Raw genomic sequence first — 26,176 nt, forward strand, 5'->3', positions numbered from 1 at the left:
CAATCCTCGCCGCCACGCCGCCGCGCACGCTTTCTTTCGACGCACCTCCGGACCACTTCTCTGAGGCCGAGCCTCGGCGGACAGCAGCAAGATGATGCACCCTTCGCGGCAAGCATATGTGGAGGAGGAGCAGCAAGAGGTAAGCCAGCTCCGATCCACCTCACCTTGCGATCTATCGGTGTTTACGAATTTGCAAAATAGAGGGCGCGACTTGAGTGCAGCGTCGCAATAATTCCCTCGCGGCGAGAAGCATGGACAAGGCGCTGATTTTCATGCCTCTGGACAGGACGTTGATATGGGCGGCATCGACCTTGCCAATGTCCGTAAGTCTCCCCCCAGCGCGTCCACTGAAGATGAACGCAACCTCATACGTTTCTGCAGCTCTTGATCGCGACTACTCTATGCCCTCCGGGGCGGCTGGAGTTCCCTCTGAGAAAGCGTCCGCCATCCTCGCTCAATTCGAGCGCAAGCGTCTTGCTGCAACCATTGCCGTTCCCACCGACGATAACAAGGTTCGCTTACGGTTACGAGAGCTTGGAGAGCCCATTACGCTTTTCGGGGAGGGCCCCGGAGATAGAAGAGACCGTCTACGAGAGCTGCTTACCCAGCAGATTGAGTCAGGCCAGCATGATGCGGAGGGCGACGCGCAGATGAAAGACCAGTCCGCCGAGGTTGAGGATGAAGATGAGGGAAACGAAGAATTCTATACGGAAGGTCTGGAGGAGTTGTTGGAAGCGCGGAAGGAGATCGCCAGGTATTCCCTGCCAAGAGCACAAACCCGCATTGCGTACCAGAAGATGGAGTCCACGATACCTCTACGGACCCACGTCAAGCACCGCAAGGCTGTCAAGGAGCGCCTGCAGGGCTTCGACTTGTTTGGATCGCAAATCGCTGGAGATAGGCCCGTTAGTATGGCACGGTTCTCGCCCAGTGGAGACATGATTGTGGCGGGCAACTGGGGTGGCAGCATCAAGCTGCTCGACGTTCCAAACCTAGAAGAGAAGGGAGTACTCCGAGGACACACGGACAGGATAGGCGGTTTGGCATGGTATCCCGGTGCTACCTTACCGGACAGCAATGTCTCCCGCTCGACTCTCAACCTGGCTTCCGGTGGCGGCGAAGGTCAAATTCACCTCTGGTCACTCGAGGAAGATACCCCAATCTCCTCTCTTTCCGGCCACACTGGGCGAGTTTGCCGCGTAGAGTTCCATCCCTCCGGCAAGTATCTGGCATCAGCCTCATTCGACACAACGTGGCGTCTGTGGGATGTGAACACCACGACCGAGTTGCTCCTCCAGGAGGGCCATTCGCGTGAAGTCTACACGGTTAGCTTCAATGGCGATGGGTCGCTGATAGCTAGTGCTGGACTTGACAGTATTGGCAGGATTTGGGATCTTCGTACAGGCCGCATGGTCATGCTTCTGGACAGCCACATTAGTCCGATCTACGGTCTGGATTGGAGCGCGGATGGGTACCGTGTGCTTTCCGGGTCGGGGGATGGGTTTGCAAAGTGCTGGGATGTGCGCGCTGTCCGCGAAATGGGCAACATCGGTGCTCACAAAGGCGGAGTGACGGATCTGCGTTGGTTCAAGGGCATAGATGGGCCCGCAAACGGATATACGCCAGCCAGAGACGAAAGTGGTAATGTGCAGCCGAAGAAGGCGGGAACTTTCTTCGTTTCCTGTGGATTTGACAAGAACGTTAGGATCTTCAGCGCAGACGACTGGGCGTTGTGCAAGACGCTGAGTGGCCATTCGGGCAACGTGCTTAGTACCGATGTCAGCCACGATTCGAAGTGGATTTGCAGCTCCGGCCACGACAGGACGGTAAAGCTGTGGGCTAGGGATGATGGAGAAGGACTCTGAGGTGACTTGGATAATAATCTGAGAAATGTTTTTCGCCCGTCGGAAAGAGCGAGGTCCACAAAAAGCACTACTTTCGATACATTCAAGGCGGGACGCGAAAAGGTGATGCGCGGACCCCGGCATAGGTCCTGATACATACTAGGCAGGCGTTGTCTATGAATGATCTGCGCTTACCGTGGAAACCAGTCGCCGCCACCGAGTCCGGCCTCTCAAGAAACAATCACTACCATCCCTCATAGTCATCCGTAGTTGACAACCCCTGTGGTTTCCGGCACTTATGATATCCATCGTTGTTAAATTAATGGTGATTATTGATGAAATGAATGCTACAAGAGTAAAGAAGAGGAAGAGATGGGGCGACAGTCAGATTCTTTGGTGGTCTATTCACAACAGTGCTGTTTCTTTCGAAGGAGACTGTGTCTTCATTACCCGGCATCCCGTGGAAACCCCAGCGAACGAAGCAAATGAAGGAGCAGAAAAAAATTCTCGAGCAGATGTATGAACTTTCCCGGTACCTTATGCACTCAATATACTAACAATCTTCATAGTCTCGAAGAGATGAGCCAGTCGGAAACGCATTACCTCTCACAACAGACTACCATCAACAAGAACGAATATGACCGCATCATAGCCCGTGCAAAAGGAAGGAAATCGCTTAGCCAATCGCATCTCTGCGGGGCGGTGCTCTGTGGGAATCCTGCCCACGTGGTGTTCGAATTGATGGGCAGCAACTTGGTGCGGAAATCGTGCCATAGCGGGGCTCGCTTATGCAAATGCGAGCCCAGGTGCTTGTCCAACTCTGGGTCCCAGTTCACATCCTTCGTCGATGGCGGTCACGCTGGGGACCCGAGCATTCCTGGTGTATGGACCCGCGGCGAAGTAGGTATCTATAACAGCGAAAAAGTATGCGTTCTCTTAACTATTGTTTGACCTCCGCTAACATCGCATTAGGCATGTCAAGACGTCGTCGACCTGTTAAAGGACTCTTGACCGCGGTGGGAGTTGACGGTAAGCTTGTGACGATCCTCTTTTTTGATGCGCCATTGGTAGAAGAACGAAGTGGCGTCTATGACCGAGATGTAGCTACATCCTCGCACAGCGTTAATAATATCTTGCTAGGCCGGTAGCGGGTAGGAATCTTTCTCCGAGATCCGGTTAAGCCCGCGGATGTCCACTACCGCGCGCGGTTTTTCGATCTAGACTCCGTCCTTGAGGATCTTCTTCCACACGACGAACACGGGATAGCCAAAGACGGTGTGCGTGCGCGTCTAGTCGAGCTTACTCTAATCGTGCAGCTTGTCGAAGGTCTCGTCAACGACGGTCTATCTTTGGCCGAGAGCGGATAGACCTTAGTGGTGAGCTTAGTATTACGTTCCCATCCAGGCTTTAAGGGAATGGTCATCTCCTGCTCGGCCGGAACCTTCGCAAATCCGGGATTATTCTTCCAAAAGGACGGGTACCTTTCAATGACGTCGGCTAGCGCCCGCCTCACGTCAGGGGGGCCAAGAACGGTGACGCCGTTGGGTAGCTGTTCCTCAAGTTCTGGATCGATCCGATCGGCTTGCAATGCCGCTTAAGAGTACACCTTTAAGCCGTACGTTTATGGAAGCTTACTCGCAAAACACTTCTTAGCTAGGTACATTACCTGGCCTTCTTCCGTCGTGCTCCACGAAATTGAACCGCCCCGCGGCGTTTTAACATCTTGGCCAAAAGCGGCCATTCCATTATTGGTCTCGTCAGTCCAAGAGTGGTTCAAGCGTCACCGATTCCAACCCATACGCATGCGATCTGTTCCACTCGATCAACTTCGACAGGCCTTTGAACACCAAGCATCCTGGCCCAACATCGCTCTTTGGATGTCCCTCAAGAACACGGGGCTCCACCCAAACGAACTCGGGCGATATATACGCCAAGCATTTCGGCAATCAACATCGACGCATCTCAATTTCGTCCTAGACCACATTCTACCACACCCATTCGACTTCGCTAATCAAGTGTGATGGGTCAATATCTCATACTCCCGCCACCGCGGCGGATGACAAAAGATATTACCCACCCGGATCTGCCTTGTAGAAAAATTCCACATGGGATAGGCAGTTGAATACAAGATCCGGATATAAATATAAGTTTTCAATTCGTTGTTTACGTGTGGATCTTGTATTCAACTACCTACCTAAATATTTTGTTTCGAAATCTGTGTGGAAGGCACATGGGAGCCTCGACAGCAAGTGCGGAAGAAGCTTGGTCACCCCGACCGTAAGTTCTGGAAATCGAGCTGTATCGGGAGCCAGAGGAAGATGAGGTACAGCGGCCATGGCGGCGGTGTCTGGGGGTAGAGCGCTCTGTTGGATCAAATTCTTAACAAAAATCAAGATTCAGTCTGAGGAAGCCGACGCTGATGCGCGGGTCCGATCGGTGGTGAGGTGAGGAGTCTCGGTCGTAACGCTGAGACGAAGAGGCAGTAATACCCCCCTGGTCGATCGCGCCTGCCAACAACGCGGGGATGTTCCTGCTCCCTTTCCTCCAGGATTTTGCACGGATTGCCGAGAGGAACGGCATAATCCTAACCGGGCTTGAGGGAAAGTACCGCACGCTCTACCAAACCATCTTTAATGCTACGTTCGCCCTGAGCCACGACTAGCTTCGTTGCAACAAAGAGTAGAGACTGTAGCTGCACAAGCAAGCATAGATACCATTGGATCTGGTTGTGCTTCTGCTTTCAGTGGAAAGAAACGTGCCGCTCCGCAGGCTGGAGACTCGGGAAAACAGCGCAAAGCGTGAGGTTGGTATCGGGAATGGGTGTGCGTTGGATGGAACTGTGATGCTGCGGGCGATTGGTTTGTTGCGAGCACGTGGCAGCTTTGATGTTTGCTATTGTTGAGCTGCAACATTTGGCACATGGTAGGGGATGATGTGAAGAAGCCAGACGGACGTTTTCCATCTGCAGTGAAATGTTTCGGCGGTCGCAGGTTGAGAGTGGGCGAAGGCGGCCATGAACGGAAACAACGAGTGACAAGTCATATCAAACGACGCGCTCACGCCAACAAATGCAAGTTGGGCACCCCATATCACTGACGGCTGATTCTAGGCTACATCAATACTCTACCAGTGTCTCGTTCCCTTTACCACGCCGCCCCACAGCCAACCACCCCGGCATGGACTCAGACGACAGGCTCGGCCGGAGGCGCGTACTTATACCTTCGTTTCTGAGGCGCTCCGGCATCAAAATCAAGGGAAATGCAGGGCAGGACGAGAGTGCTCGCAGCTGCAGCGCCGGTAGCGAAGCAGCAGCAACGCAGGGTCTCGGGCCACACTCGCACCAACCCGTCGCCTTCAAGCCACGGAGCTTCCTCAACGCAATCGTCACCACGTCGCCCACACGCCGCCGCGACCCGCTCGACGGCAAGATGGACGACGCGAGACAGCCAAGGACGGAAAGCGACAATGCTAGCCGGAGCATCAATCCAGGCGAAGACAGCAGCCATGGTCACTCCACGGGCGGAGCAGAGGTGTCCCAAGACGACTCCAGTGACGACGGCAGCCGGACGCTGACTCCCGACAGCACCGACGCTGGCGATGCCGAGGGCGCCACTTCCGCGACGGCGCAGCTGGAGCTATCGCGGGCCATGGCCGCTTATGAGGTGGCGCACGAGTGAGTGTGCAGCGACTGAGCGGAGCGTGGTGGCGCTGACCTAACGTCGCAGGTACCAGAAGCGCGTGGAGAGAGGCGAGGCGCAGGCCCCGACGGACCAGGACCGTGCCAACTACGTCAACTGGAAACGCAGCTACATGGCTTGGCAGGCGCAGAAGCAACGGGAAGGTGAGTGAGGAGTGAGGACTGAGGACCTAGGGACCCGACGCGCTGGCTCTGCCTTAGCGGCCCCTGTCTGACTGGTGTTACAGGCGAACACGCCACCCCGGCTCTGATCACTCTCGACAATCAACCTCGGCCAAAGACATAGAGAGACACTTGAGGGCGAGGCGTTTGACGGGGCAGCGGCTGTCAGCATGGGCGAAGACGTACTACCCATCGGACTGCAAACGAAATCCGCGTCACCAGAGAGCTGCACCTGAAATCTGCACCGAACGATGCATCTCTCCAGATCCCGAGGCTTACGTGTGCGCTCTCTTTGGGGCGTTTGCTCCGGATGGCTGGATTAGAATTCAAGACCGGCCAAGAAGGCGTACGACTTTATCCGCGGCCTAGAGTGGTCGGATCCAAGACCCATATAGTGAGCGACGGGGACGAGCATCAAGATTCCCCCCGCATCTGCTTCAGAGACATTGCCCCGTACTTTCGTAGGTATCGGGACGGCTATTAAATTCAAGGACCCGTACCCGTGTACATACCTGCTGTTGCGGTTCGGGACGCATGCAGCTAGGTAAGTAAGTGACGACGAGTCATGAGCGAACCTACCACCTGGTCTGCCGACGTCTCCCCCACGCCCACGCCAACGCCAACGCCAGCGCCAACGCCGCCCCAACGTCTCGATGCATTCCCCAAACCAGGGACCCGGCTGCAGATGCCGCCCGGGCACAACGCCTCGCATGTCTGCCCCGACCCGGCCTGCCGTTTGCTGCTCCCCTGACGGCCGAGCCTGTCATGGCTTAGCCTTATCTCGATGCCTTCGCTTCTTATCTCTACTCCCTCCGAGAATCTACCCTTTCGTAGCAGCAGAGCAAGCCTCAGCCACGACTCGCCGCGTGTGCCGATGAAGGATTGCTCGTCACTAGAGGCTAACGGCATCCATCGCCGCTCGACCCATCCGGCGATTCCGTTCTTCTTCACTTCCCGGCATCTCCCACACGTGTAGACATGTGCTGGCCTGCATGATTCTGACCTGAAGATCTCCCCCGCCCTTGTCATTTGAAGCCGAGCATCTCACGCATCAGGGAAGGGTCATGTCGACCTTCATTCAAGTGAGCTCCAGCTGCGCCCCGTCACCGTCGCCCGTAGCTAGCTCCGGCAGCCAACGCCCAGTGACACCCGCCTTCTCATCCTTGCACCGGATGGAGCCGTCGCCTTCTCAAGCCTAGCTCTTTGTTGGTATTGCGACCCCGTTCCACTTCCAAGTCCCCGGTATACCCGCAACTGAGACTGCCAGCCTGCCCTCCGCACGTCTTGCCCCATGACTTTCGACTTCTCATACGATGCCGGTCACTGTTCAGGTCCTGAGACTGTGGCTTGAAGCTTCGTGTGCCCGGCAAACCTAATATTGTCTACCGTCAGCAAGGCAAGAAGTGCGCGCATATTCACCTGCAGGGGCCAGGGGCCGGGTCCAGGGCCGTGGTAGCAAGGACCGGCTTAGACATCATCTCCCCGGGCCCGGCTATGCCTCCCGCGAGCCTTCTAATCGCACCGCTCGGCCTATTCCCTCCAGATCCTTGGTGCCGGCCCAGAGAAAAATCCAAGCATGTCTCTCCCTGCTCCCATACCCCGACATCTCGCGACCGCGTGGAAACGACACCAAGCAACTCTTTAGAGTACATTTTCCCTGACTCTTCCCTTTTAAAGTTACCCTCAGCAACATCAGTCCGCCTACTAGTTTCTTTGCACTTGTTCCCATCTTAACAACAGCACTGAAATCCGCTACTGCTTGACTCGTTACGTAACAAAGTCCCGGGCATGTACCCTCTGAAGGCTGATCGCTCTTGACGGCTTGTCTTGTTTCCCGCAAGTTCCTTCCATTTACGTGATGGCTGTATTCGACGAGGGGTTCCAGCAGCGGCTTGCCACTCAATCATGGGCTCTTTATGGCGTCGGTATATTCATCATCTTTTTCAGGATGTACGTGCCACCAACCGGTCGCTCGGAAGAATTCGTCTGACGCTCTCCACAGATTTGCACGCGTGCATAGGGTAGGGTTCAGGGAGCTGGCAACGGATGACTACCTCATGCTCCTAGCAGCGGTATGCGCACAGATCCACATCACGAGTCGTTGCATGTCTCACTGACTTGACTGAAGGCATGGTATACTGTACTGGTCGTCTGTTTGAACGCCATTGCTGGGGGCGGTGGAAGCAATCTTTTCCTTCCTGGGGAGTACGCCTCCTTCACCGAACAGGACATCGAGGATCGAATCTTGGGTTCGAAGGTGGTGGTCGTTTCCGAGCAGGTCAGATTCACTTCCAGCTCGCAAGAAAATGAACAACAGCTGACTGATGCAGGGCATGCTCAACGTCATATACACACTCAAAGTATGCCTCTTGATCATGTACGGCCGTCTGACAACAGGCGTGGCCCAGTACCGGCTTGTCAAGTTCCTCTTCATCTACGTAGCCATCGGTTGGGTGGCTACAGAGATTACCTTCTTCACGGCCTGCAGGCCCTTCAGTGGCTACTGGGCAGTGCCGCCTCCTAATCCTCAGTGCACCACGCTGCAGCATTACGCGATTGTCCAGGCTTGCTTCAACCTGTCCAGCGATATCGGCATCCTGATAATTCCGATTCCCATGATCACCAAGCTGAACATGCCTCTTCGGCAAAGGCTGATTCTGGGGCTCGTCTTCAGCATGGGTATATTTGTCGTAAGTGTGACCCATCCGACTTCTACCTCGGAGCGTGACCTAACCGGGGGCTTTTGCCCAGATCATTGCGGCGATCCTTACAAAGGTATACAACCTCTCGGACGTTTACGACACATCGTACATGCTGTGGTACACGCGCGAGGCATCGGTCGCAGTCTACGTGGCCAACTTGCCTTTGATCTGGCCTCTGCTCCGCGAATGGTTCCCGTGCTTGCGCAAGCTGTCGACGGGCAAGAGCTACGCGGCCGAGCGACGGCCGTCTGGATACTACGGGGACGGGACACGGCTACGCAGCATGCCCGGCGGCTCTCAGCATCACCGCACGACGCTCCGCGATCTCAAGCTCTCTCGCCACTCGCACACGTTTACGAATTCGGCAGACGCGTTTGCCAAAGGCGACGTCGAACTGGGGATCAAGCCGGTGCGCAGCGGCAGTCCGGCGAGCTCGGAGCTAGCGCTGAATCCTGGTGACATCCGCGCCGAAGTCACGATCGAAGTGGCGCGCGAAAGCACAGAAGACAGTGGCCGGAATGGGCGGAGCGACGGCAGGCAGGGGATGAGCAAGGGCGACGCGTTGACGTGGACGCATGCGACGGCCACTGGGCCCATGACCGAGACCAGCATCAGCGGACCGGAACGGTTCGAGAGATGATTCATGTTGTTTCTTCAAGGGGGCCTCGAGAAAGTTGGGCACGTAGAGTCTAGACCAGACCGTCCTTTATTTAATACGGGGAAGAGCATTCGCTTGGCGTGGAGCCGATGACGGTGCCTGCTTCGCTTCGCACCTCCCCGCCGCCGCCCGCCAGGGGACGCGCCGCAAGTGCCCACCCCCAAACAACCATGCTGTCGCCCTCCGCCCAGCAACCATGCACCGCTCCGACAGCACCACCATCGCCAAGCTAGCCCAGACCGGCCGCAGCTCCACCCTCGCCGCCTCCTTCAGCTCCAAGCCCGACCGCGACCCCATCAAACGCTCGCACCTGTCGCTGCACGGCCACAAGCACCACAGCCACCACCACCACCATCACCACCGCCGCCGCTCCTCCAAGTATGGCGGCGACGACAAGGAAATCAAATCCGCCGTCCTGCCTGCCCCGCGCTCTCACATCCCGGACGTCAGCCTCGTGAGGCCTGCAGACAGCGCCGATGCCCGACTGAACCCCAACGGCAGCACCAGCGGCACCAGCGGCAGCGCCAACGACTCCAAGGACCTCGTCAGCCCCTCGGTCATGGCCGAGTACGAGCACAACGCGCGGCACATGTCGTCGCGGGTCGTCAAGCCTGAGGATGTCAGCCGCGAGCGCGCGCTCCAGAAGCAGCGGGAAGGGTGCGTTTACGATCCTCTTGTCTCACATTCCTGCACATGCACGCCCGTTGCGCTCTTCCACACGCCGCTCCCTCCCTTCTCCTCTCAGACAGTGTCTCAACCTTCTTCTCTCCGCATGCGTCCGCTGACCCCGTTGCTCGCGCGCACAGCCAGCTCCGCAACGCTCTGCGCGTCCTCGACGAGCAATCCATGACCACGACGCGCCGGCTCGACGACACGTACTACTCGATACTGGAGAAGGTGGCGGGCCTGCATGGCACCATCGGCGACCTGCAGGAGCTGTCGACCATGACGAAGCGGCTGCGCGCCGAGTTCGCGGGCGACGCCGACGAGCTGGTTGACGAGGTCGATGGCTCGCTCGACGCCATCGGCGACTTCGCGGCCCAGGCCCGCCTGTTGGAGGAGTTCGAGGCGCGCATCGTCGCCGGCAAGGAGAAGGCCGCCCGCCTGAACGAGCGCCTCGATGCGGCGCGGAAGAGGGTCGATGAGCGCGAGAGGCTGGATGAGGAGTGGAGGACCAGCGTGAACCGTAAGTGTGGCTTTTATTTTTTATTTTACAGCGGTCAACCTTTCCCCCCCTTCTTTCGTGAGCTTCTGCTGACCGGGGATGCTGAGTAGGCCGTCTGCGCATCTTTTGGAGCGTTTTAGCCGCGTTGGTTGCCCTGTTTCTTGTCGGCTACATTGTCTACGGCATCCGCACTCAAGGGACTGCGTCGAGGGCAGCCACCACAGCCAAGCATAACTTTTCCATCAACCTAGAAAACGTGGTTGTACCGCCGCCCGTGCGGGAGATTCTTGAGAAAGTCCACAGTTCCTCCCAGAGCGCTACTACGCCGCAGTCTCCGACGTCGAGCCCTGCATCGGATGATGAGAGGCTGCACGTGTTTGACGAACTGTGAGCCGATCCACAGGAAAGTTACGAAGTATTTTGAAAATTTTGGGTCGAGACATGATTATGCCTCGGTGAAGCCCAAGGCCACCGCGGTTCTTCCTACACCTGGCGCCAATCAGAAGCGTCGTGCCGTATAAGATGGCCCCTAATCCCCGCCATCTACGCCCGTCTGAAAATCTCAAGAGTGCTCTCACATCAATCACTCCTTGTTCCAGCTGGAGATTAGCTTGGTATTGGCAATTGCTTACGGCGTCCTGGATGGGCCATGCGCATTCATTAATTATGCAGGATTTACAAGGACACGTTCATCCCTTCCTGTGCTCTTTTGGTGCAGTCTAAACGCGCTTGGGAGGGACACATGCAGGTGGAGGGCTGTCCGAACATTCTCTACGCGGCTCTCATGGGGGAAATTCGACGTGCTTGCTAGTGGGGGAGGTGGGATCCAGGGGGGGAGGTTGGTCCGCGCCGGTCAGTATCGAAAATTCTGGCCTTGGGAGGCACTGCTTTGAAATGGCCTAGTTCGCTATGTGGGGTAAGAGGCTTGGGTAGAAGAAGAGGGGTCCTGGAAATGGTCTTTCTCTTACGACGCTAGCCCAACAGTCATAGCATGCACCTTACGCCTCTGCGTGGGAAGCTCCGCAATAATTTGGTCGACTGACTGCGGCGCGTAGAATACCAATCGTTGCCTCGTGTATTGGAATTAGAAGATTCTAAGCTGAGTGTGTATAGGGGGAAAACATAGCAACGTGATGTGATGTACGTGTTTGCTTGACATATGTCAAATCCCGCCATAGTTGTATACGTACCATCTCACACAATCGCTTGGAAAGGCAGATCCCCATATACACTACTGTTTGACTCGAATGTTACTCTAATTGGTCGCAGGCTGAACGAGAGTGTTCCCTGAGATGATGTGTTAGATCATACAGTGAGGGATGTTTCCAGAAGTTTACACACCTCCATCTGGATACACAATCTGCTCGTTGTAGAAAGTACCTCCGCGGCCAGCGAGGAAGAGAATAGTTGCGGCCATGTCGGAGTCATTTCCATAGCGGCCTGAAATTCAAATCCCAAATGTTAGCACTGTTGCCATTCTACAATTTGAGTGGTAACGTACCGGAGGGATTCGAAGCTTGCGAGGTCAGATTGGACTTGTTTCTTTCGTCCGAGCTCCCTGTCGTCATCTAAAACCAGCCTTGTCAGTGATTGCTCCTTGGCGTCGTTTGACCCGGTCAAAAGATCCAAAAACTAAACCACTCACCTCGCTTGGGAACATGCCCGGTGCAATCGTGTTCACTCTGACTCCAGTCTTCACAAATGTTGTGGCAAGCATGCGGCCAACGTGGGTGGCGGCGGCCTTGCTGGCCGCATACGCAAACTGACCACCACTACTGCCCTTCATGCAGCCAGAAATGCTGCTCACATTGACGACGCTGGAGGAGTAATCGGGGACCGCCTTACCGCCCTTGGCGAGTAGCGGGAGGAAGGCCATGGAGGCGAAGTAGATGGAGGCCACGTTGATGCGGAAGGTTTCGTCCCAATTCTCGGGCTGCGATGCGAGAAAGTGCTCGGAGACAGCGGCGGGGTCAGAGAAGTCTAATGGCTGCCCCCGACCCGAGAGTTTGGTGGGATCATCGCGAGCGACGCCGGCATTGTTGACGAGCAGCTGGATCCCGTTGGGCTCCTTCTTGGAGACGTCTGATGCCAACCGCTGGACTTCGGATTTGGAGCTGACATCGCCAGGTAGGCTGTGCAAAAGTCAGCATATCGGCCAGCAACCGGAGCGGTAGGGGCACGCACGCAATGATCTGACCAGAGCCGTTGTTGTAAGTCTCGACCGTCTTCTCCAATGCCTCCTTTCTCCTCCCGACGATGTAGACCTTGGCTCCGTTGGTGGCCAGGGCTTGGGTGATCATCAAGCCAATGCCAGTGGCGCCGCCGGTGACAACAGCCGTGACGTGAGACACGTCAAACAGCTTGGAGCGGTCAAAGCTGGCGGCCTCTGTGTTGCTAACAGCAGCCATGTTGCGTTGATTGGCGACGGCGTAGCTAGTGCGGACAGAGAAGGCGTTTCGGACTGACGGCGCAGATCGGGCGAAAAGGCGAAGCATTGTTTACGGTGCAGATCTCAAGCCTTTGAGCTGGGAGAGCGGGCAGATGTGGGTTCGGGGCGCGAGAGAGCACGATGCACGGTGGATGTTCATCATGACGTTGACTGCTGCAGACGTCATCAGGGTCCAGTCGACAGATCGTCATAGATGCTGATGGCACGACAGCCCGCGATCGTTGGCATTCGCGGTGGGGATGGTACATGTCGACGCACAGCCCGGAGAAAAGAAGAAGGCAGGGGATCGGCCAGAGTCGAGATGGGATGGACGCAGCCAATGCGGATCCCCGGCAAGCATCGGCCGGACGGACACGCAGTCAAGCGCACGCTGGCTCACCGCCGCCGACGACGGAGACGACGACGCGACACGTAGGGTGGCCGGGGAGGCGCGGCCATGACGCATGCGGCAGGCGGACCGGCACCCCCGCAGTGGCAGTGGGAGCGGCAGCGGCAGCGGAGGCGCAGATGCAGATGGGCTGCCGATCCCCCTCATGTCAGGCCCTGTCAGGCACCGTGCAGCCGCTGCCACATGAGGCCAACCCCAGCGCGTGCCTTTTCTTTTCGGGCGACCCTTCACTTTTCACCCGCCACATTCCCACTTCCACCGCTGTTCTCCACCCTCGCATCCTTCTCCGGCGTGCCACCAGCCGCGTGTCTCATACCATCCACGTCTCTCACCCCCAGCCGGACACAGAGCCACCGCCCTTGCTTCACGCTTATCACTCTCCGCCAAAGCACACTTAAAGCGGCATACCACCTCTTGTCCTCCATACTCCTGCGCTGAACACGTCGACAATCACCCGCCCACCATGAGCGGCGACCAAGCACCCCTCCGCGCCGCCGGATGCGCGTCTGCAGGAACCGCCTACCCACCCATCACCACACCCACCATCGTGCCCCCCAGCAATCCTTGCATATTCGGCTATACCGCTGGCACCCTCCAATCCACGTATACGCTGCCCTCCAACCTCACGGCCGTCCTACCGCTCATCTCCTCCTTCGGCAACATCGCATGGACCGGGCTGATCGATCCGAGCGCATCATCCGCCGTGCTCAACGGCACTGACAACGAACCCGGCACCGCTCGCTCCTACACCCTGGCTGACGGCGCCACGCTCGTCGAGACGCTGCTCGATTATTCCTCTTCGCCCGCCTCGTCCTCCGGCTCCGCCCAGCTCGTCGAAATTCACAGCATCGCCCACTTGTATCAGCCGCTGGACCGAGGCGCCACCAACGTCAGCCTGACGTCCGAGTCGGTCCAGTACGCCCCGCCGAACGGAACCTTCGGCTTCTACGCCGCGCGCGATGGCATGCGCGTGGCCGGAGCGTGCGGCGGCGGGCAGGCAGGTGCCGCCGCCACCACCTTCGACTTCTCGGCCGAGTTCTGCGCGACTGACGCCGCCGCTGCCGCACGTTGGTTCCGCTCGCGCAATCTCAACGCCATGGCCACGCTGGGCCGGATGCTGGGTACCGGTGACGAGAATGTGACGGACTGCGCGAGCTTGGCTGCCGGCGGAGGAGGTGGTAGTGTTGGAAGCGCCGACGAGCCGAGCAGCGCGGCGAGCCATCAGCAGATCAGAATGAGCATGGGCACAGCGGTGGGCTTGGTGTTGGCAGCTTGCATGGCGTTTGCAGCGTTAATGGCATGATGCTTGAGGCTCAGCGCAAAAGATGGGGGAGGACAGGTCGGAAGCACATTTGATTGTTCATGAATGATACCCAGCCCGGACGGGCGTTACATTTTTTACTACCCTATTACTTCCTCTTGCCAAGAGGAATTCCGCATAGACGTGAGGTATATGGTGGAACAAATCCAGAATATGACAAAGCCATTGCTTGGAACCAAATCGGCAACCCTATGGTGTTCTACTGCTCGCCTGTAATTCTACTATCGCCGATGTTCATGGAAGTGTTTGCGTCGTGGCATCGGACACGTGCAGCCAAACCCCGACGCGCACAGACTCCCTTTAAGCCGGCAGATAACAAGCGCTCGTTTGGCACAGCTTGTACGATAGGTATCCCGTGCCACAACTGGGTGATTGAGCTTGGCGAGGCTCGATAGACACATGGCAGCGGTGGCGTATGGGCAGACGTGCCCTGTCGCGGCCGAGCACAAGCAAAACGTGGGGGCGACTTTTCCCCTCATAGGCATCGGATGCTAAGGGGCGATTTCCGCTGGGGGAAGCATGAGTCGTAGATCTCCCGCCGTAGTGTTTTCCTGTTCCTGTCAATTATCACTCTAGCCCGGACCCTGTTTGTTATTGCGCAATCCGGGGGAGGGGGCGGAAGCTTCCGTGTCCCACCTACTGGGGGATGGGAAGTCCTGCATCTTGGACTAACTATCCTTGACAATGCTATGCCGGCCGTCGCGTGCCCCGCGTTTACCCTACACAATTAACATTGCATCGTTATCAAGTTGGTGTAGGCAGTTGAATACAAGATCCGGACGTAAATGTACGTTTTAAATGCACATATTTACAGCTCCTTCGCGCAGCCGATGGCTAGCGTGGATCTGTTTTTTGCTCATGTCATGGGTAGTTGAATACAAGGTCCGGACGAGAATGTCGAATTAAAAATTCTACATACACGTCCGGATCTTGTATTCAACTACCCACCCGGTTCGCATTCGTGTATCTGTGCACCATCGCCCACATTTAAGACTTTCTTTCCTGGATTGTTTACACACTCTAAAAGAATCTCGCAAGTGACAAAGGCGAAGTAATGTAAAAAGAAAAGGACCGACAGACTCCTGAATCAATAGTCCAAAGCCCCCAAGGCACCCATTATTCTGTTCCGATACCCAGGGATGTGCGGCCTTGGTAAGAGTAAGCGTCCTTATACGGCGGTGGCGGTGGCGAATGTGGTGGTGGTGAATCGTTGAGAAGACCCGGGCGCAAGATTTTGTAGGCTTTATGATGATCTTGTAGAGAGGGGAGTCACGACCTTGGACTCTTAAATACGCAGGTGCGTCAGAAGAGTGGCTGCCTGGTACCACGGTTTACAGGAGGGTGCCGCAGCGGAGTGCTAGCGTCGACTTGCTTTTTCATCTGGCCAATGCGACTTTGACCTATCGCATTACCATAATCCGACTAGGATTCCTATTTTACTACCGATTAATATAATTTTAGCCTATCATGTCACCACGATGCGACTAGAACCCCCTGGTTCACAGAATCCACAGTCTTCGCGCTAGCACTCCGCTGATGATGATCTTGTAGAGAGGGAAGTCACGACCTTGGACTCTTTGAATACGCAGGTGCGTCAGATGAGTGGCTGCCTGGTACCACGGTTTACCCTGCACGCGCCTCGATCCGGTAGGGGGGGAGGAAAGCCAGATTCGCTAATGCATCGGGGGCTGGTAGTTGATCGGTCGCCTGCATCATTTGTCAATTTGTGCTGCCGAATGTTGTCGCTCGACGACGATTGGCCGCGACCAGGTACGGGCGAACGCGACTCAGTCCTGTGGAAACACGTACTTGAAGAGAAGTATGTGAGGCTCCGGCTCATGCACCTCGTAATGCTCCCAACCCAAACTCTGAAAGACACTGCATTAGCTCTCGCTGCGGCGCGTGGGCTGGCAGGGGAACCGGGCGTACCTGAGTGATCCCCAGCGCTCTCCACTCTTCCTCCCACAGCAGCTTCAGTGTTCCCCTGGAGCCGTCAAAGTACTCCTTTGGTATGACCTTGAGCATTTGCTTGGGCAACTGGACATGACGGTACTCATACTCGCTGTCCGAATACCTGTGCGACCCCTCTGTCAGTATGCGACTGCGCGTCTGGCGGGAGAGTGCGCGGGCGGGCTGCGGCACCTGGCGCGCCGGGCTGAGGGGAGACGCGCGCACCTTGCGGAATAGTGGATGCTCTCGACGAATTCGTCCAGCTTGTCCTTCTCTGCTTCAGACAAGGGTCGCGGCTTCTTGTTGCGGCGCGTAATGTCAATACCCATATCCATGTTGGTGTGGTGGTGGTTGTTGATGTTGGCAGCGAGGGCGCGGGCCGATGTTGACGTGGAGCGATGCGCGGCGGGCGCGGCGACTCTGTAGTGGGGACTCGGCTGCGGAAGGCGCTGAGTCGGAAGGGATGTGAGGACAGGAAGGCGCTGGTGGCTGCAGGCGCAGTTGTAGGCGGGGGTCGTTGCGCGCGATCGAGGGGCGGCAGCAGGACGTTGATGGCGCGGCGGCGGCGGAGGGGTAGCGGGGGTTGGACAACACAACGGCGTCAGGAGCGCGACGCGTCGAGTAGATTGGGCGCAGCGCGAAGGCTCTGCAGGGCGGCGCGACAACGGTAGGCGCAACGACTGGCGGCGAGTTGAAGGGCGCGGCACGGACAGGTGGGTGCGACAGGTGGCTCTCGGTGACAGCGGCTTCGGGGCGCGGTGACTTGGTTCGCGGAGCGACGGAGTTGAAAACATTGCCATGACCTGATGCACGGCCCAACCCGTTTCTTGCGACCCCGGCATGGCGATCGATGCCGACCGCTTTGCACCATGTCCGCCCAACGTCACCGAGCCAAGCCGCCACTTTGTTTTGCATCTTGTTTCAATTTCAACCGTTCCTCTTGCATTCATGCGGCTCTACGGCCTCTATCTAAACCTGCCAAGCGACGGATGGCGCTATTGCCACCGCCCTTGCGGCTGCTTCCCTCCGTTCCAGGAATAACTTCAAAGTCCACTGTGAGGTCGTAAAAGATCGTAAATGAGTGTGGGTAGTAGTAATGGTGGGGTATAGTCGCCAATCCTCCGCCGCCGTGGTGCGGCCATCCTTCCCCTGGCAACGCTGTCGCGTCTCAAGTATGTATATGGAAAGTAAAGGAAAGTAGTAGGGAACGAAATTAAAAGAATATCAGCAAGAACAGATTGGGTGCGCATCCGATGCGCAGGGAGCTGTCTCAACATCCTGGTGAGCCAGACTCCGTGACGGGGTCCACTGTTGGCCTGCAATTAGGCACGTGCGTCGACTGTGGAGGAAATTCTGGATCCCCTCCAATCCCCGGTCTAGGATGTCCATGCAGGGCACCTAGATCCATGTGGTGCTGAGCGTCGGGGTGGGGGCCATCGGCCGCTTTGCGTAGGTTGCCGTCATGAACGGTGCGATTTCTGCCAGGTAGTCTGAGGCGCAGAATTTCTGCAGCCCGCGCTCGACCATGTACCTCGCGTCTTCGTCCATTTCGACATCGCGAATCACGCCCCCAAGCTCCTCGGCGACTTCGTTCAGCTGCTCCAGCTCGCGCCCGAAGGGGTGGTTCGACTCAACGCCGGCTCCGCTACTGAACATATCCACGGATGAACGCTGCTCCTGCAGTGAAGAGCTGCGGCCGTGGAGGCTGCTGGGAGGACCCATGCCCCGAATCGATCTCTTGCGCGCCAGAACTTCGTGCGCCTCCTTGCTGTGTGAGCGCGCCCGCTGCGGGATGTCGGGGATTTGTTCTTGAGCCCTGCGGCTGGCTTCCTGGGCTGCTCGAATGCTGTCAATTGACCTCTTGGTCTCCAGAGTGCGCTTTGAGGGGCCAGCGTCGAAAGATCTCTTCGAATCCAGGGAGCGCTTCGACTGCATGTTGTCCATCGAACGCTTCGATTCCAGAGACCTGTAAGACTGGTCGCGAGACGAAGACTTGGAGTGCGAGCCCGAGTTGGAAGCAGATCGGGGGGTGTGGGACCTCTCGGGAGCAGCCTTCTTAGCGGAATCGAAAAATCCAGTCAAGTGATTGGTGTCGGGCGACGTGGGAAGAGAGTCCAAGGATGATGCATCTGTAGAGACACCACGAGAGCCACTGGACGTAGAGCTGCGATCCGATTCCTCCGAATGCGAAGTTGAATGGGATTCGGAGGAGACTTGGCGTGTTCCAGCAATGTCGGGAGCGTTGTAGGACAGCATGTTCGTGGTAGAAATGAGATTTACCGGCCCAGAAATCTGGACGCGGTTGATGGCGGGGTTTGAGGCCTTCTTCATGCTGAATGCGCGGCTGGGGGCGGTCGCAACCTTCTCGGGCTTCTTCGCCCGGCGAGTGGTGAGCGAACGAGAGATGAAGTCCGCCATGGTGATGAGAGCGGTGGGTCTTTCTGACGGTTGGCGTCACACGGCGGTGGAAGCGGAGCAGCCGGTCCTTGGAGCGAAGAAATCGGCCGAGATATGAAGCAGGCGGAAGTTGGGGCCGTGGTAGAGGTGCGGAACGCTAGTGGTGCAGTCAAGATTGTCACGAGCTGCGACGTTCCCTGGGTTGGGAGTGTGGACGGCAGAGGGGGAGTCAAGTGCGTCGTAGTGCGGGTCAGCTGTGCAACCGCGGCAAGGTCAGAAGGTGCGGTGGCAGTGGTTCCGGATTGGGAAATGGTCGGTTGTCCAGGGCTTCTGGCGAAGCGGTTTTTCGTCGCGCGATCGTCCTGCGGTGAGACGCGGTAGTTTTTAGTGGTACGTTTCGCCGGCTCGCAGCGAAACAAGGGAAAGGTGGAAAGGCGGAAAGGAAGGTCGAAACGGCGAAGGCAATGAATGAGAGGGCGGGTGCCTGTCGTCTAAGGAGCGAAGCAACAGAGCACGGCCAGAGGGTTGACGAGAAGGACAGAAGCGCGCTGGCGCCGGGAGGGAGAGTGCAGAGAGATATGGGGGAGGAGGGAGGCTCGCGGCACGAGAAGCGCCGGGCAGGGCGGCCGAAGGTGAAAAGGCGAGGCAGAGCGGCCAATGATTCAGCGGGCGCGGCACAGGCGTGCGAGATCGCGCGGCGCACGCGTGCTCGTAATTGGGCCGGCTGGAGACGCGGCCCCTGCTGCTGCGTCGGAGGAGCGCCGCTTTGGGCTGAGAAACGACGCATGCGAAACAACCCGGGGCGCCCCAGTATAAACGTCCTCGTCTCAGCTATATGAAGCGCCCACGGCGGAGAGGGCGCGCCGCAGCACGCAGCGCACACGATTCCCACCCTCGACTCCGCCGGCATGCTCGCGGCCGACTGCGCAGCCGCCGGGCGGAGGATCTGTTTGCACGGCTTCCCGCGATCGCTGCCGCCGTTGGGGAGGATCTTCGAGTGGGTAATGCATGCGGTCCTCGGCAGCCAGCCGCCGCGCTAGAGGGTGGGCCGTGAGCCTTCTGATGCGCCGGGCGTGCAGGGCGCTGCCGCCGCGTGCTGGTTCGCAAGCGGTCCGCCGTTGACGTCGCAGAGGGAGCAGGACGCCTGGCCCGCGGGATCTGGACCAGGCACCGGCCAGAACTGCCGCTCAACCGGCATGGTTGGGCGGTACCCTAGCAAAAAGAGCTTTTCTCGCGGCGAACTCCCCCTCTCGACGGCCTGCAAGGACCAGCGTGCGGCCGGACCCTGACAATCATGGAACCGCACCGCCGCGCTGGTCTGCTTAGGTACACGCGGGCTTCGTTGGCCGCGACCGGCGTCGGCCTGCAGGGCCAGCTCACAGCAAAAGCACCAGGGAGCAACGCATCAATATTGTCCCAATATCACGGCCTGCCGCGTGACTGCGGCACGCCGGACCGCACTGCTGCTCGGAGTTGTCCGCCGGCCTGGCTCAACTTCCTGGTCGCCTTGCAGCGGACTGCCTTTTCGTCGCGCGCTTCCCGTTTCGGCCGGCCGCCCTTCTTCCCGCCCATTCTCGGCCAACCACGAATTCCTGCATGTCCAGCGCGCCGCCAAATCGAGCACTGCAATGCATGGCCACCGTCCAAAAACGGGCCTTGAAAAGCCGCCGGCGTGTGTTTTCACGATCATCATATCAAATCACGGCGTGAAGGTCTCTCGCTAATTCGCATGGCCTGCGCTTGGCTCCTTCCGTGATCGAGCACACATTACTCGCCAGCCGGCTGACCGGCAGGTCGAGGGGTCGGTTCTGCAACACTTTCGGGGTTGCAGCACAACAACTTGGACGTTGGACTGATGCATGCTCAGGATGACATCGATTCAACTACAGCCCCGGCTTCCGAAGCTTTCCTGGGGGTTTGGCGTTCAGCCTTGCGCTCCGCGGACGCGACCACTAACGTTAATGCGCCCACTTGAAACCGCCCACAAAGCCATCCGCTCCCTATAGTCCCCTTAATGGTATATTTCGCCGATGAAACGCACCGGCTCCAGAAATTCCGCCGCTCAGAGCCAACTCTTCGCGAGACATGCTTTCCCTAGTGGAGAATCGCCTTGCCTTACTCCGAAGTGCTCGGGTTGCTCCCGATCTGGCCTCCTCCCAGGGGCAACGTGACGGATCGAACGCCGATTACGCCGCGGTGCTCGGTCACGGTACCCTGCGACCTTTTCTTTTGGATCGCTGCTGCGATCGCCGCCATCACGAGCGACCCTCCGCGGCGAGGTGCTCCGTCATGGCCACCTCGGCTTGATGTACCGTCTTACTCCTCATCCATCGATTCCCAGCCATCCGGTCCCGCATCGCTGTCCTTGCCGTCCTCATCCTCATCACTATCAGATTCGCTGTCCGACTCTTGAACACCAACGAGCCTCTCCTTGACTTCGCCCTCCACCGGCGCCACTCTATGGGCAAAGGCGCGCCGCACTGCCGCGTTAGTGGATGTGTCCCAGATCTGAACGGAGCCTTTGCTGCCTGCCACGGCCAGTCTGAAACCGACTTCCTTGTCGGGCGCAAATGACGTAGAGAATACTTTGCCGACGCCGAGGTTCCTCGACACAACCATACTCGGCCCACTAGGCTGGACATTCCACAGCTTGACTTCCTTGTCCGTCGAGCCCGTAGCGATGAAGCCGGGTATCACGGGATTAATGTCGAAGGACGAGATAGACTCGTCGTGTGCCTGAAGGGTCCAGATTGGCTTTGTCTGCGACGGATCTGAGGGAGCAAGGCGAGCGTCGTGGTAGTGGATGACGCCATTTTCAGTCGATACCTACGGCGATCAGTAAAATTCCTAAATCTGTGACACCAAGACTCACGTAGAAAAAGTTAGGATCATGGGGGTCCCATCTGACTTGTTCAACGTCGCTTTCCACACCCCATCTTGGGACCTTGGCGTCCGGCGCCCGCATATCCGCGGCGACGACAGTCCTGTCGTAACTACCACTCAAGAGCACAGTCGTCTCCGCCGGGTGCCACGCAAGGGAGCAAACTTTATCTGTGTGGTAAGCGTACGACTTGGCACACTTAGTTGTGTTCAGATCCCAAAGCTTAACCGTCTTATCCGCGGATGACGAAGCGAGCAGGTTGCGGTGGGTGCGGTTGGCAGCCAGCGAAAGCACGGCATCAACGTGGTAGTCGTCGTTGGCCTTCTTGGCCTTCTTCTTCTTCTTTTTCTTGGGTTTCTCGCCGTTAGGCATGTCTTCGGCACCCTGGCCAAGGATGGCATTTGGGTACATGCAATCCACGATGTCAAGATCCCAGATCTCGATATCCGGATCCATGGTACCCACAGCGACGAAGTTACCCCTCGAGTTCTCCTCGATTGGACCCTTACCGACTGGTGTATTCAACCATTCGACCGTGAGGGGAATGGCGGGCAACATAACATCGTGGTGCACGTAAAGGTTGTCTGCCTCGTCCTCGTACACGTACACTTCGAGATGTGCCATCTCGTCCTCTATCCTGGCCGCCAGTACAAGGTTGTCGCTGTCAAGGATTTGCAGGTCCTCTCTTTCGACGTCGTCATCGACATTGTCGGGCATGGTGATGTATGGGTCGTCGTCGTTGTTCTCGTGGTAGACCAGAGACTTGACATTGCCGAAGATTCCAAGAGGCTCGCCGTCTTTGTCCACGGCACCCTCATCGTTGTCGTAGTTGTCAAGGTCGTACTCTTTCAGATCGTCGTCAATTTCGCTTTAAATACTGAGTTAGCAACGCATTTGACGGGGGCTCCCGGGGTGAACATACATGTCATCCTTTGCGGATGCGATGGCGGCAGCATTCGACTTGGGCTCCTCGTCCTCGTCGCTCTTGTCGCCGTTCTTGGCCGCATCCAGGTCCTCTTTCGCATCGTCCAGCTGCAGACGAGCAAGCTGCGAGATGCGCTCGAATTCGTCCTCATCGAAGAGGTACTTCTGCGGGAAGGGCGCCGCAAAGCCGCGCGGCACCCATGTGGTTGCCGTGATCATAGACATGTCGAAAGCGTCGTGGAGAGGGAGCGAGGAGCGTACCGCCAACTTTTTTGCTCGTCGCGAACTGGGCGTCCAAAAAAGTTGCGAGCGGGCGCGCTCGGGCGATTTCTTTTCCGCAGTCTTGGCAGCTCTTTCTCCGCCTAAACCTCCGCGGCGGTCGTCCAACCTCCCCCGAGCTCCTCGCACCAACTCACCACATCCGCTCCGTTGCCAACTTCGTCCTCCGACGATTTGATTCGACATGGAGGACGACTACCACATTGCGCCCAAGAGGCGCAGACTAGACTCCTACCAACCACGTCCCCCAACCGATCGCCCCTCACGACCACACCAGACACCGCGTTTCCACGATTCCTCACGTGCGCAAACGCCGCGGGACCACAATGCCGGCTCGACCCCCCGCCAGCGGGAGTTCGACGGACCTGAGCCTCAAATTGACGAAGAAGCTGCCATGGCCTTGGATCGGGACTGGTACGGCGGTGAGGAATACGGCGGCCACAGCCTTGGAGACGATACGCACAATCCTTTTGGGGAGGACAGCACGTGGCTGGATCAGCAACGTGAGGCCGCAATGGCGGAGAAGAAAACCAGCAAGCGTCTGAACGCGCGTCAAGTTCAAAAGCAGAAAGATGTGGATGCGTGGGAGACGAACCGGATGCTCACCTCGGGAGTGGCTCAGCGGCGCGACTTCAGCGGCGATTTCGAAGATGACGACGAAGGAACTCGCATCCACTTGTTGGTCCACGATCTCAAACCTCCTTTCCTGGACGGACGGACGGTCTTTACGAAGCAGCTGGAGCCCGTGTCGGCGGTAAAGGATCCGCAGAGCGACATGGCGGTCTTCAGTCGCAAGGGAAGCAAGGTTGTGCGCGAGAGAAGACAGCGGAGAGAGAGGCAGCAACAAGCCAAGGAATCCACCAACATGGCCGGTACTGCGCTAGGGAACATTATGGGCGTGAAAGAGGACGATGGTGACAGTGCGGCACCGGCCGCTCCAGGCCAACCAGAAGAACCGGAGAAGAAGGGCGGCAGCCAGTTTGCCGAACATCTTAGGAAGAGCGAGGGCCAAAGTGCTTTCAGTAAAAGCAAAACACTCCGCGAGCAGCGGGAGTATCTTCCCGCTTTCGCTGTTCGAGAGGAGCTTCTGCGGGTAATCCGGGATAACCAGGTCATCATCGTTGTGGGGCAGACAGGTTCCGGTAAGACGACGCAGTTGACGCAGTTTCTTCACGAAGACGGATACGGCAACTTTGGCATGATTGGGTGCACTCAGCCAAGACGTGTGGCAGCGATGAGTGTGGCCAAGCGTGTCAGCGAAGAGATGGAAGTCAAACTCGGTGGTCTTGTTGGATACGCTATTCGTTTCGAGGACTGCACGAGCAATGACACGGTGATCAAGTACATGACTGATGGAGTGTTGCTGCGAGAGTCTCTGGTTCAGCCCGATCTCGACAAGTACTCCGTCATCATCATGGATGAAGCTCATGAGCGAGCCCTGAACACGGACGTTCTCATGGGCCTTATCAAAAAGGTGCTCGCCCGGCGCAAGGACCTGAAGCTAATTGTCACATCTGCCACTATGAACGCGGAGCGATTCTCTCGGTTCTACGGCGGTGCGCCGGAATTTTTCATTCCTGGTAGGACGTTCCCTGTCGACATTCAATTTTCCCGCTCTCCTTGCGAAGACTATGTCGACAGTGCTGTGCGGCAAGTTCTAGCGATCCACGTCTCGCAAGGTCCTGGCGACATCCTGGTCTTTATGACGGGCCAGGAAGATATCGAGTGCACCTGTGAGCTTGTTGACGAGAGATTGCACCAGCTTGTTGATCCTCCTAAACTCAGTATCCTGCCAATCTACAGTCAGATGCCAGCGGATCTGCAAGCGAAAATCTTCGAGAAAGCTGCACCTGGTGTTCGAAAGGTCATTGTTGCCACCAACATTGCTGAGACCAGTCTGACGGTTGATGGCATAATGTACGTGGTCGATTCTGGGTTTTCGAAGTTGAAGGTCTACAACCCTCGCATGGGTATGGACACGCTTCAGATTACCCCTATATCACAGGCAAACGCGTCTCAAAGGGCAGGTCGAGCCGGAAGAACCGGGCCAGGAAAGTGCTTTCACCTCTACACAGAGAGGGCTTTCAAAGAGGAGTTCTACATGCAGACCATTCCAGAAATTCAGAGGACGAATTTGGCGAACACAGTCCTTTTGCTCAAATCGCTTGGCGTCAAGGATCTCCTCGATTTCGACTTCATGGATCCACCCCCGCAGGAAACCATCTCAACTTCACTTTTCGACCTTTGGGCGCTCGGGGCGCTCGACAACTTGGGCGAATTAACATCGCTCGGCAGGACTATGACTGCTTTCCCCATGGACCCTCCGCTTGCAAAGCTTATCATCACGTCTCACGAATACGGCTGCAGCGAGGAGATGCTCACGATTGTGTCAATGTTGTCGGTGCCGAATGTCTTCTATCGCCCGAAGGAACGCTTGGAGGAAGCGGACGCGGCGCGCGAGAAATTCTGCGTGCCCGAGTCGGATCACCTTACGGTTCTCCACGTGTACACGCAGTGGAAGGCCAACCGGCACTCGGATGGCTGGTGCATCAAACACTTCCTGCACCCCAAAGCGTTGCGACGAGCCAAGGAGATTCGAGAGCAGCTGGAAGACATCATCAAGCAGCAAAAGCTGACGCTGACCAGCTGCGGGACTGACTGGGATGTTATTCGCAAGTGCATCTGCTCCGGGTACTACCACCAAGCGGCGCAGGTGAAGGGCATTGGAGAGTACATCAACCTGCGGACGAGCGTAACCGTGCAGCTTCATCCGACGAGCTCGCTCCATGGACTTGGCATCCTTCCCGACTATGTCATATACCACGAACTTATTCTGACTTCCAAGGAATACATGTCGTACGTCACGGCGGTTGATCCGCATTGGCTTGCCGATCTTGGCGGGGTTTTCTATTCAGTGAAGGAGAAGGGCTACTCGGCTCGCGACAAGCGCGTCACAGAGATCGAGTTCAACAAAAAGGCCGAGCTGGAGGCCAAGATGGCGGAGGATAAGGAAAGGGAGGCGAAGAGGGTTGCCAGCGAGCAGCAGGCGAAGACGGCTGTCAGGCGGCCGGTGACTGCGGTGCGGCGGATCGCGACGCAGGGCGCGGTACGGAGACCGACGACGCCGCGATCCGGGCGTGGGTTCTAAAGGAACAGTAGATAGCCAGGATACCCCCAATCGAAGCCGTCTGCGGTGCCTTTGCTTGATCGATGACGAGCTGACGCTGGGCCGTTGCGGAGGCCCCAGCTCCCTGGGCACGGGGTCCGACGTCGCTCTGGTCAGGCAACATGCAGCACCACATTTCATGCGGACTTCCCGATAGGGTCTAGCCCCACGTGGCGGCCTGGGCCCCGGGCCC

General features: G+C 57.5%; 9 protein-coding genes across 9 annotated transcripts; 5 read left to right on the forward strand and 4 right to left on the reverse strand.

Moving 5' to 3' along the window:
• Window positions 1-295: 295 nt before the first annotated feature.
• On the forward strand, window positions 296-1,865 carry SLS55_009874 (uncharacterized protein; the record flags this gene model as incomplete). The annotated part of the gene is made up of 2 exons (XM_066781268.1): window positions 296-323; window positions 382-1,865. The coding sequence occupies 2 exons, from the start codon at window positions 296-298 to the stop codon at window positions 1,863-1,865; spliced, it is 1,512 nt and encodes a 503-aa protein (XP_066628270.1).
• A 3,155-nt stretch (window positions 1,866-5,020) lies between these two features.
• On the forward strand, window positions 5,021-5,693 carry SLS55_009875 (uncharacterized protein; the record flags this gene model as incomplete). Its single annotated transcript, XM_066781269.1, has 2 exons — window positions 5,021-5,517; window positions 5,570-5,693. The coding sequence occupies 2 exons, from the start codon at window positions 5,021-5,023 to the stop codon at window positions 5,691-5,693; spliced, it is 621 nt and encodes a 206-aa protein (XP_066628271.1).
• A 2,385-nt stretch (window positions 5,694-8,078) lies between these two features.
• On the forward strand, window positions 8,079-9,045 carry SLS55_009876 (uncharacterized protein; the record flags this gene model as incomplete). The annotated part of the gene is made up of 2 exons (XM_066781270.1): window positions 8,079-8,393; window positions 8,455-9,045. 2 exons carry the CDS (start codon window positions 8,079-8,081, stop codon window positions 9,043-9,045), a joined length of 906 nt encoding a protein of 301 aa, XP_066628272.1.
• A 214-nt stretch (window positions 9,046-9,259) lies between these two features.
• SLS55_009877 (uncharacterized protein) lies at window positions 9,260-10,619 on the forward strand (the record flags this gene model as incomplete). The annotated part of the gene is made up of 3 exons (XM_066781271.1): window positions 9,260-9,720; window positions 9,870-10,249; window positions 10,339-10,619. 3 exons carry the CDS (start codon window positions 9,260-9,262, stop codon window positions 10,617-10,619), a joined length of 1,122 nt encoding a protein of 373 aa, XP_066628273.1.
• A 942-nt stretch (window positions 10,620-11,561) lies between these two features.
• SLS55_009878 (uncharacterized protein) lies at window positions 11,562-12,636 on the reverse strand (the record flags this gene model as incomplete). The annotated part of the gene is made up of 3 exons (XM_066781272.1): window positions 11,562-11,668; window positions 11,867-12,360; window positions 12,413-12,636. The coding sequence occupies 3 exons, from the start codon at window positions 12,634-12,636 to the stop codon at window positions 11,562-11,564; spliced, it is 825 nt and encodes a 274-aa protein (XP_066628274.1).
• A 3,249-nt stretch (window positions 12,637-15,885) lies between these two features.
• Window positions 15,886-16,671, reverse strand: CKS1 (Cyclin-dependent kinases regulatory subunit (Cell division control protein cks1); the record flags this gene model as incomplete). The annotated part of the gene is made up of 4 exons (XM_066781273.1): window positions 15,886-15,961; window positions 16,014-16,093; window positions 16,316-16,460; window positions 16,562-16,671. 4 exons carry the CDS (start codon window positions 16,669-16,671, stop codon window positions 15,886-15,888), a joined length of 411 nt encoding a protein of 136 aa, XP_066628275.1.
• Window positions 16,672-17,734: 1,063 nt separating this feature from the next.
• SLS55_009880 (uncharacterized protein) lies at window positions 17,735-18,754 on the reverse strand (the record flags this gene model as incomplete). Its single annotated transcript, XM_066781274.1, has 1 exon — window positions 17,735-18,754. The coding sequence occupies one exon, from the start codon at window positions 18,752-18,754 to the stop codon at window positions 17,735-17,737; it is 1,020 nt and encodes a 339-aa protein (XP_066628276.1).
• A 2,295-nt stretch (window positions 18,755-21,049) lies between these two features.
• Window positions 21,050-22,763, reverse strand: PWP1 (rRNA-processing protein; the record flags this gene model as incomplete). Its single annotated transcript, XM_066781275.1, has 3 exons — window positions 21,050-21,559; window positions 21,606-22,482; window positions 22,537-22,763. 3 exons carry the CDS (start codon window positions 22,761-22,763, stop codon window positions 21,050-21,052), a joined length of 1,614 nt encoding a protein of 537 aa, XP_066628277.1.
• Window positions 22,764-23,001: 238 nt separating this feature from the next.
• SLS55_009882 (uncharacterized protein) lies at window positions 23,002-25,965 on the forward strand (the record flags this gene model as incomplete). Its single annotated transcript, XM_066781276.1, has 1 exon — window positions 23,002-25,965. The coding sequence occupies one exon, from the start codon at window positions 23,002-23,004 to the stop codon at window positions 25,963-25,965; it is 2,964 nt and encodes a 987-aa protein (XP_066628278.1).
• Window positions 25,966-26,176: the final 211 nt, after the last annotated feature.

Source organism: Diplodia seriata (assembly GCF_021436955.1).
Source record: "Diplodia seriata strain FDS-637 chromosome Unknown scaffold_11, whole genome shotgun sequence".
NCBI lineage: Eukaryota > Fungi > Ascomycota > Dothideomycetes > Botryosphaeriales > Botryosphaeriaceae > Diplodia > Diplodia seriata.